This window comes from Galleria mellonella, unplaced genomic scaffold (genome assembly GCF_026898425.1).
Source record: "Galleria mellonella isolate WM207_F2 unplaced genomic scaffold, CSIRO_AGI_GalMel_v1 utg139, whole genome shotgun sequence".
Classification (NCBI taxonomy): domain Eukaryota; kingdom Metazoa; phylum Arthropoda; class Insecta; order Lepidoptera; family Pyralidae; genus Galleria; species Galleria mellonella.
Genome location: NW_026441995.1, coordinates 11,038,214 through 11,049,401, shown reverse-complemented (window position 1 = coordinate 11,049,401; position 11,188 = coordinate 11,038,214). Strand labels below are relative to the sequence as shown.

Below are 11,188 nucleotides of genomic sequence, written 5' to 3'. Positions count from 1 at the left end.
GATACACTCTAGTTTCGAGATATTTTATATCATCTCCAATTAATATATTTCAAAATATATTAAATTATTTATATTATACAATCAACATAATATTACTACCTTACAACATATATACTGTATACAATATTTTAAGCTCATTCATTTTTGGGACATATTTTAAACTGGATTTTATAATTAAAATTTAAAGGTGGAAATCAATTTTGGGATCGTTAATTTTAAGTTTTCGCGTTGTTTACACATATTGTAAATACATAATCGGGATTTAACGCGATTAAAAAAATTTGGGATTATCTGTCGACTTATCAACAATTTTTTTTTCGATAATACATCTCACCTTCTCACATACTGCTGCACAATTCATCAACAGAGTTCCGATATTAGTTTGTGCCTAACTACATGTTATGTCAAATTCTTTAAACGTGTGTGAAATCTAATTCACAAATTAACATGCTTTGCATGAATATTATAATATAAAACTTCGATAATAAATATTACGAAGCATAAACACAGTAGAAAGAGTAATATATATATGAATCCTCTAAAGTCATCCAAACTTAGTGGCTGAGGATCATTGTTGCTGTGAAGAATATCACTGTTGTTCAACTTTATCATATTAGTATGTAAAATATCCTTGGAAGCTTTTGCAATAAATCCTACTTCCACCATTTTTTGTATGAGATTTATAATTCTTTCAGCAGCTGGCCAACCCGGCCTTATGTACATGCAGGAAGGTATAGTAATAACTGGTGGACCAATGTACTGAACATTTGTTCCTAACAAGAACAAATTAACTGCTGTTTTATCTGTTAATAAAATAAACCTTTGTCCTTTCGCAACATTTCTTACATTGATATCAGCGTCGTATGCATTAACCACCTTATAATCATTTTCTAGTTCGGTACCCTCAAATACATTTTTAAACATTAGCCCCCCTCCATAACCGTCGACATTTTTTATCGCATAATGCATCGATGTCCAGGGAGGTTCTAAATATATATTTTGTAAGCCGCTTGTTAAATCTCCTTGTATGACCAGGCGCAATATGATACAGAACCAAACCCACATAATGAATAGACTATTAACTAAAATTATTTTTGTTTCAAATTTGGTTTCTTGCCCTATAAAAATAGAATAAGTGTTGATCAAAATATCGCTCTTATACTTAATCCTTAGTGTATTATATTTCGTAATAAGTTTTGTTACTGATACAAATATAAAAAATGTTACACAGAAAAATAGGATAACTGAGTTATTAAAAAAAGAATGTAAAATCTTAACCCACGTTTTAATTCTTCTTTGCGGTGGTCTCATCCAAGATAGCTCTACATATTTGTATACTATGGATATTTGTGCTTTTTTATATCTTTCTAGGTTCAATAAAGTAGGAGGTACTACTATGTCACTTTTTTTTTGTAAGAGATTTAGAAAAAATTTAGTATTAGTAACAGATCCTATATTTACATCTAAAGACATATGTGTAAACTCCAAACTAGAATTCAGTATATAACCTAGGAAAAAAGGTATTTGAGCTTCTAGACCAGTAATAGACACGGCTGTTCCATTTACTACATCATATTGAATATATGGTTCATAATATATTAAAGTAAATTTGATAGAACAGCCCTGAAAATTTTTAAATTTATTTGTCAGTGCCTCTTTTACATCTGTTATTTTGTTTAATAATACGGGATTCGTATTTCCACAAATTCCATTGCTATATGGAAAATATGTAAATATTCTTCCTTTGTTATCCTTCATAGTTAGAAAAAAAATATCAGCGATATCGTACTTCCAAGCAATATTCATAATTTCCCTCAGGTTTGTTACGTCTTTATTGGCCACTACTATTATCCGTATGGACACAACCATAACTTCATAAATTAATTTAAGGTAAGCTTCAAATTCATTGGATTTTGATGTGAAAAGCACGACTTGCCTATAATCAAGAACAATTTTCATCTCACGTATATTTCCATCAGTCATATTCCAAAATGATGCACAATATGTGACTCCATGAAATTTTGATAAAAATATTGTGACATCATCGCAGTTGTTATGACACCAAATCACGGCTGTTATCCTGTCATTGTAGAAGACCGAATGTGCAACACTCACAGCTATATCCGTCAAAACTGTACTATTTATTTCCTTCACAAATATTACTTCAAATATGATCAATATCTTGAAGATGTACATATTTGTATTATTTTTTTGAACTCAGTAGTGATATCCTATCTTTGAGTTGATAAAATAAACACAATAGATACTACACTAAAGCTTTATTAAGAAAGTAATATGTGATATACAAAATTGTTAGGAAATACAAGTAATATATCTAGAAATAATTGAAGTGCAATGTCCAATATAACTTCAATTTCGATTATTCACTAGCGACGTATATAATTATAACAACATTGTATGATGAAATGAATAAAAAATTCAAAACAAAATCATATGTTCCTGTGCAATATTATATAGAAAATGTCACTATAATAATGGAATCCGCCTTGACTTATGTTCAGCAATGAAAAATTAACGACTGAAATGATAATAATGATGAATGAAATTTGTGTATAAGCTGTTCTTGTATTTTTTTTTTGTTGGATGAAAATGGATTGGTAACTCCGCCTGCGCTAACGGGATACGCTGGCGGAGCACCAGTGAAGGGTGATCGATGAGAATGAAAACAGGCCAGTTTGCCCATCATGATGAATTCATCAGGAATTAACCATGATAGTTTCCAGGGGAAACCGCGTGGAGGTCGACCTGGTTAGGTATATTGCTAGCAACGAGATTTTTAGTCTCCATTACTAACAATACCTTCCCCCCCCCCGCGCTCTTGTATTTATACACACGTAAAACAATATTACAAATTAAACATTGCAACTTATAACTACAATAGAACTTAAAATAAAGCAAAGCTTTCTCATTACCTGCATTTTATTTTGTCACAGCTTACAGATCAGTAATAAAATTTAGGTAGGTTAAAGAGAACTATAACTATTTTTAATGAAATAGCAATTTTCTATACTACATGATTTATTGAACATCAAATTTAAACCAGTATTCTTTATTAGTTTTTGCTGCTGAAACATTTATTAAAAAAATACAAGTAAAAATAAAATAACATGCCATACAAGTACAATTGCTAGACGGAAGAAACACAAGAGATGAAAATAGGAGAGAGATTAAATTTGTGTAAAATCTTATTCTCATATTGTGTAAAGTTTAAAAACAAATTCCCCAGGCCCGTAACAAAATCCACCCAATTATTACCACTATCTCCGCTCACTCCCACCAACACCAGCGTCTTCACAGGCTCTACGAGTTGCAAACTACAGCCTGCAGTATGATATGTTGTGATGCAAAACGCCATACCCCTACTGAAGTAGACTTCCGGTTAAAGTCGAAATAATTATCGGAAATAACAAACATTTTAAGTATATAAAATTCACGTTATAACGTTATATATATAAGCTTAGAATTTGACACAACAGTTACTACAGTTAACAATATTTCAAAATATTTTTAGTACATACACAATTTATTCATTATAATAATAATAATTTATTTATTTATTCATTACATTACACACTAGCTTTTAGTTGCAACTACGTGTGCATCATTGGGATATTTTTTCTGACCGGAATAAAATGTAGCCAATCTCCTTCTCCATCCCATATAGTAACATCTATAGCAAATTTTGTATTGGTTAAGCCGTTAAGCCGCTATAAAGTAACTTTGAAACTCACTTTAAAATTTATACTAATAGTAAGGATTATTACTCCAATAATTTTGCAGGTTGTGCATAAAATATAATTTATCTCTACTTGTATCATAATTAAATATTTATCAATAATTATTACAACTAATCATGTGAGGATCATGAAGCGTTCCAGTTTCAAGAGCTACCATATAGAGTAATACGTAAATAAGTACATATATTTTTTTGTTCTTATAAATATGTTATATATAAATATAAATAAATTATAATGTACGATAATAACTTATGTAATATATGATTTATTTATTTTTAATTACAACTATTAATAAATCCTATGTTTTTTTATTACATACAGTTTACTTTTTCTCGAGTCAAAATATGATTAAACTCAAAATAGATACAAATATTTTTTTCTTCTTTTATGCAACTTAGAATGGCAAATAACTGACGACCCACCTAATGGAAAGTGGTAACCGTCGCCTATAGATATGAGCAACACCATGGACATGACAGAGTATACTGTTTCGCCAATGATACCCCCCATCCGATACCATTCCTGAGGACTCAGGTGTTATTCCTCTGTACCCTGTAATTAACTTACAACTTAGCTTACAAATTAACATAAGTTTTATATATTTTATAATATGATAATTCAGTTATGAATATTATGGTACACAAACACATTGAAACTAGTAGTATATATATGAATCCTTTAAAATCATTTAGACTTAATGGTAGAGGACCTTTAGTTTCATTATTACTAATATTTAATTTTAACATGTTAGTATGTTGGTTCTCCCTAGTGGCTTTTATAATAAATCCTACTTCAATCACCCTTTGAATGAGGTTATTTATTCTTTTTGCAGCTGGCCAGCCCGGTCTTATATAATAGCAAGCAACTATACTAAAACTTGTCGGACCAATGAATTGAAAATCAGTACCTATGTTTACTAAATTAACTGCTACCTTGTCAGTTAGTAAAATAAATCTTTGTCCTTGCACAAGATTATTAAGGTAGATATAAGTGTCATCTAGACTAACTATTTTGTAATCTTTTTCTAATCTAGTACCTTTAAACATATTCTTAAATATCTCCCCTCCTCCATAACCATCTACTTGTTTTATCGCATCTTCCATAGATGACATAGGAGGCTCCAGTAATGTATTTTGTAAGCCACTCGTCAAATCTCCTTGTATAACTAGGCGCAGTATTACACAGAACCAAACCCACATAATGAAAAGACTATTAATTAAAGATGATTTAGTTTCGAATTTAGCTTCTTGTCCTATAAAAATCGAATACGAGTCAATTAGAATATTTTTCTTTCGTTCGATCTTAAGAATACTGCATTTTATGATAAATTTTGTTAGGACTACAAACATAAAAAATGTTGCGCAAAAAAATTGGCTAACCGAATTATTGAAGAATGAATGTAAAATTTTAGTCCACGTTTCAATTTTTCTTCGTGGTGGTCCGATCCAACAAAATTTTAATGTTTTATATGCATAGGATGTTTGTGCTATTTGATATCCATTTAAGTCAAATATAACAGCAGGCACAACAATATCACTTTTATTGTACATTATATTTGAAAAGAATTGGAGCCTAGATTTAATTCCTACAGTTAAACGTAAGTTTGTAGGTAAAAACTTCAAACTAGAATTCAGTGCATAACTTAAAAGATAAGGTATATCAGCTTCTAGACCATAAACAGAGTCAATTGATTCGTTTTCTTCGTTATAGTCAAATATAATATATGGTTCGTAATAGATTACAGTAAATCTGATAGGACAACCTTGAAAATTTTTAAATTTATTTGTTAAAGCCTCTTTTATGTCTGTTACTTTATTTAATAATACAGGGGCAGTATTTCCGCAAATTCCATTGCTATAAGGAAAAAATGTGAATATTCTTCCTTTATTTCCTTTCCTAATCAATATAAAAATATCAGAGATGTCATACTTCCAAGCAGTGTTAGTGATATCTATCAACTTTGTTTCTTCATTAGTTAATACTAATATAATCCTTATAGATTCAATCATGACTTCATAAATCAATCTAAGGTATGTTTCAAATTCATCTACTCTTGATATGAAGAGCACAGACTGTTTATAATTAAGTGTCGTTTTCATCTCTTGTATATTGCCATCAGTTTTTAATGATGCACGAAATGTAACTCCTTGAAATTTTAATAAAAAGATTGTTACGTCGTCACTGCAATTCTGGCACCACATCACGGCTGTAACACTGTTATTATAGAAGATTGTATTTGCAACATTAATAGCCATGTCTTCTAGAATCGTTCCATTTGTATCTCTTAGTAATGTAAAATTCATTAAAAATAATATTTTTAAGATAGCCATAGTTTAAGTTGCGAAAATAAAACATATGTTAGTCTTTGAGATTATACAAACTTATTCGTACGAAGATTTGTTGTGTTAGAATGTTATTATTGTTTGACTATATCCACAGAAATCGTCAGGCAAAGTAATTAGAATTTCATATTATATATGACGATACGAAAGGTAGTGAAATGGAATAATATGTACTTACACATGTAATTGAAATGAAATTATGCGGTGAATTATACTTGTCATTATACGAGACACTAACATTTCTTTTATAAAATCTGATACTAATATTAAAAAAAAAATCCGTTAATACAATATTTTATTACTATATAAAATATTTCATACTTTTATTAGTAAATTCTTTACTTATTTCTTAATTAGCAAGAGTGTATGAGAAAATCATCTCTTCAAATTTACACCAAAATAATATAAATCAATTTTGGTACTATCTATTCGCCTAAATAACATATCTTTTTTAGACATAACATAAAACTAATATCTTTAAAATTTTAATAGTTGGCTTGATATACTATTACTTTATCAGAGGGAAACTTTCTTTTGTCTGTATTGAAGAAGCTTTGCTAGTATAGTTCTGTTGGATTTCAATATTTTATTGTTCAATATTACAGTGATATTACAAGGAATAGAGGCATAATACTATGGTTCTCAAAAATGACCACCCACGAGGGATTTTATTGGCACACAGTAGATATATTCTATGATGGCCACAATCATGTAAATGTCTTTAAGGAATGAATACCACCTAACATCAGGCGGGATACCAGCTCATTTACTATTCTATGTTAAATAAAAAAAGATTCAATAGATAAGTGTAATTTAGAGCAGATACAGATCATTTATTAATGATTTACAAAATTACATTTCATTCAACATATTTGTCCATGAAACTAGTCCAAAACAAAATTATTGTTACTGAAAATGAGCTATTTACCACTGTGATCATCATCATCATCATCACCACACCCGCCTTTAATTATCCACTGCTGAAAATAAGGCTCTCCTTGGGGGGTTTTGCCGGTAGTTTTCATGCTTAGTAGGCGGATTTGCAACCGCAATCAGGCATCAGGTGTTCGAAGAGGGACGCTGCTGCCCATCCCTCAGCCTTCCTTAGTCGCCTACTACGACACCCACGGGAAAGGAAGGGGTGGCCTATTTTATGCCAGGACCACACAGTATGGGAGTGGGAGGGGAGATCTTTATTAGGTTGTTATTATTGTTTCTGAATGTAGAGAATTTTGGATAAGTATCGATTTAGAGATAATATATGAGAATTAACCCCGAAATATATGACTACGTAACCCTAATACATTTCCACGTAGACGTATGTGCATTTACTGAATCAATATTTGTACTTTTCATTATAATCATACCTAGATCATTGTCAACGTCAGTATATTGTACCACAATTTTCTTTATTTGTTGATCAATTTTATTATTTCATTCTGAATAAAAAGGATTTTGTAGATGTGTAGATTATGTGACGATTAATTTTATAGACGGCTTGTCCGTTTAATAATAATAATTTTACTTAATGACAGAGTAATCCTAGTAGGTACCATTATAAATCCGAAATATTGTATTAATGAGAATGGTAAAATGTTGGGCCATATTATACAACATGACGATTTTTTTAAGAGCATAGTAGAAGAAAAAATAGAGGGCAAAAGAAGAAGAGGAAGACCGAGGAATAACTACATGGGACAGATAAAAGAAACACTAGATGTCATGTCGTATAGGGAGGTCAAGGACCTGGGATAGAACTGGCTGGAAGAAGATGCATGAATTAGTTGCACCGACAAGAGGAAACTCTTAAATGAAAAAAAGAAGAGAATATTCGAATGGATGGATATTTGTTACTCTTTCATATAAAAAATTACTGAACAGATTTCAATGAAATTATGTCACGTGTAAGAACATAAGATAATTTGTATACTGATTCACGCAAGCAAAGAAACGGAATACAGCTAGAATTTAAAATGTGAAAGTTTGTAAAGATGTCTCTTATTCAATCGTGCTTAAATGTCTGAACGGATTTGAATTAAATTTGATACACAGGTAGATTATATCCTAATTCCTAACGTAATAAATAGAATGCTTTATTGTATATTGTATTTCATGTATATTGCTTCACATGGGTGAAACCGTAGAACGTAGCTAGTCAAAAATAAATCATACACTATAAGCAATATGGTAATAGTAGATTAATAACAAAGTTCGTTTATCTTGTGTTCATCATCGTACCAATAATCAAACACCGTATAGTGATTTATGAGCACTTTGTCGACTATATTCCAACAATCGATCTGTTCGATATTGCTTATTCTAAACTAGTTTTTACCTTCCACTGCGTTTGTTTTACCGAGATGCATTAATAAACCAGAATAGAAGTAGCCTTTACCCTTCAAATAGTACCTGTACACCAAATATTATGATTTCTCGAGACGTTAAGAGACAACTTATAATAGAATTATCATCGTGCCTCCGATTAAACTGTTTATAATTAATTACTCCTCTCCATCCAAAGGTTACCTGGAAGAGATCGCTTTTAGCGATCGCCCATTGTTTTCTCATTGTGATTATTTCTTATAATTGTTAGTATCTATAATAAGCTTACTATTGTAAGCTTTTGGAGGAAACAATAAAGAGTATCTATCTATCTATTTTATAATATTACTACCGTTGACCCGTGACTTCGATCGCATGACCAGCACATGTAGATTGACTAGGATAAATAGTAGGCCATGTCTTTTTACTATTCCCAATAGTACGTGTATATTTAATTTAATGACTATTAATATTTGTACATTATTATTATTGCAGATACATTAATAACAAAATTTATTAATTTCTAGCAATTTCCTGAAACCACCATGACTGATTTATTGTTACATTCGTCACGTGTGGGTTAACTGACCTAATTTATCCTCACCTATCATCCCTCACTGTACCCCGCTAGTGTATACCGATAGCGCAGACGGGGTTACCAATCCTTCATCATCTATTAAAAGACCTGTAAAAGACGTGGGGAGTACTGGGAGTGGCCCAACACGTGATAGCACTATTCGCTCTATTCATATAATAAATCAGAGCATTGCTTCGATTAACCGACTTGCGTCAGAGGTGTTCTTCTCTAGAAATCTGTCCGATTCTAGAATAATACGGGTATGCGACCTCCTGAGCCGCTGCAGTGCCCCCCTTTCCTTTCCTTTCCCATATAAGTCCCTTATTCCTCTTATTTACTAAATTCCTTTACGCATTTCCAACGTTCCCTTTCTTTTTTCCTCAATCCTTTCCTTCAAACTGTAGGTGGCGGAAACCACCAACTAATGCATTCCAAATCAGGCAAGCGGCCGGTCGTAAAACTAGAAGCCAAATCCTTTAGTGATATGAATAAAACTATATTACACCGACTCCAAATAATAATTGGGATAAAGATAGGAAGATGATTATATCTTCGATTAATCGATTCTATTATCGAGAAATAGAATTATATATTCGATTATCGAGAAATAGAAGGCAACGGGTTCGTGTGGATGAAATTACGAGGTACCCATCCCGTCAACTAATTCAAATAAATGCAAACAAAGACGTGAGTTATCTTCTGTGTAGGTACTTTAAATATGCACAGTTGCGGTTAATTCCCGTGAATTCTGTGGAAACGTCCAATCAAATATAAGTTACCTGCATGTTTGTATTTCATTGGCAAATGGAGTCAGTTCCCGATGTTTGCTCAAGTCTAATATCTGCCCTCTGAATTTCCAATTGATTGTTGGTATTGAATCGAAATGCAGATTATTCATTACTATCAATCAATCATTTATTGTTTTAATATACATACTGAATTGTTACCTATATTATTGACTAGCTTATTTAACCGTTTAGCCTTTTATTAGACCAATTTAAAAGCATATTCTTCCCTATAAAAATATAATTTGCCAAATTGATTTATAAGTGACAAAGTTCTGAGGATGTTCTAACAAACATAAAAATACATTAATTATATAGATTTAAATAATTGTATATTTGTATTAGTTTAGCTTTTTTCCTACTACTTCGTATCTATGAATTTCAAAAGTAAGAAAAGCCACTGAAATAGACTAATTTTAAATGACGTATCAAGATGAAATATACACCAGATTTTAAGTTACACCTTCAGAAATATAAGTAAAAACTTCATCCAATTTGGTACAGTAGCTTTTACGTGATGCCGGAACAAATATACGAATAGACAAACAAATAGAATGACAAACGTACAAAATTTCCAAAAATCAATTTATCACAAATATCTTCTATATACAGACATCGTCTAGTTACAATTTTATTATATTAGTGAGATATATGTATGTATAATTGAATATGTAGTACATAATGGTAATCAACATGCCGTATCTTATTATTACCACGATTGATTCTGTTAAAATATGTCGTAATTTTCAACCGACTTTAAAAAAGGAAGAAGGTATTACGCGTTTTATGTTTGTTACCTTATAACTCCGTCAATTATAAACTGAATTTGAAAATTATTTTTATTTTAATCTTAACTTTATCAAAATCGGCTCAATAGTTTAGGTTTTAAATCAAATTAAGTTGATTTACCAAATCAAAACATTTTTGTCGAACGCAGTCTTAAATTATTAAATGAGTCAATAGTTACTTGATTATACAATTTTATATATTATTTAACTATATTCTTGTCTCTCAAGAATATGGTTGAATGAATTTCTGTAAACATTCCTTTTTTAAAATGATCTATTCAAATTCCATTGTTATTTTTTTCTAGCATCCTGTGATTCCTAATTCTGAAATCTAGGTACCTCAATATAAGTAACTTGTTACTTACATTTTCTACCCTTACCACCCTTACCTTTTTTTATTAAACTAGAACAGCAAACAAGCAGACGGCCTACCTGATGGAACCGTCGCCTATAGACATGAACAATATCATGAACATAACAGAGTATACTATTTCACACATAAGACCCCGCAAACATTCAAACAAACGTAACATTCCTAAGGATCTCTGTAACTTGTAAATTAATTCTTCCGAAACAGCCATCCGTACACAACTGCTTCACGGTAGAAACACGAATG

The 11,188-nt window shown here is 31.0% G+C and overlaps 2 protein-coding genes across 2 annotated transcripts; both read right to left on the bottom strand.

Moving 5' to 3' along the window:
- Positions 1–209: 209 nt before the first annotated feature.
- LOC113513756 (uncharacterized) lies at positions 210–2,219 on the bottom strand. The gene has a single exon (XM_026897743.3). The coding sequence runs from the start codon at positions 2,194–2,196 to the stop codon at positions 436–438; it is 1,761 nt and encodes a 586-aa protein (XP_026753544.2). The 5' UTR covers positions 2,197–2,219; the 3' UTR covers positions 210–435.
- Positions 2,220–3,852: 1,633 nt separating this feature from the next.
- On the bottom strand, positions 3,853–5,767 carry LOC113513747 (uncharacterized). Its single transcript, XM_026897732.1, has 3 exons — positions 5,688–5,767; positions 4,486–5,069; positions 3,853–3,908 (listed from the first exon to the last, which is right to left on the bottom strand). Exons 1-3 carry the CDS (start codon positions 5,765–5,767, stop codon positions 3,853–3,855), a joined length of 720 nt encoding a protein of 239 aa, XP_026753533.1.
- Between the last annotated feature and the right edge of the window lie 5,421 nt (positions 5,768–11,188).

Coding starts and splice junctions, on each gene's coding strand:
- LOC113513756 (XM_026897743.3), bottom strand. CDS start 2,196: ATGTACATCTTCAAGATATTGATCATATTTGAAGTAATATTTGTGAAG.
- LOC113513747 (XM_026897732.1), bottom strand. CDS start 5,767: ATGATTGAATCTATAAGGATTATATTAGTATTAACTAATGAAGAAACA. Junction 5,070..5,687: donor ATCACTAACACTGCTTGGAA/GTATGACATCTC, acceptor CATAAAATGCAG/TATTCTTAAGATCGAACGAA. Junction 3,909..4,485: donor CATGTTAAAATTAAATATTA/GTAATAATGAAA, acceptor TCTATATGGTAG/CTCTTGAAACTGGAACGCTT.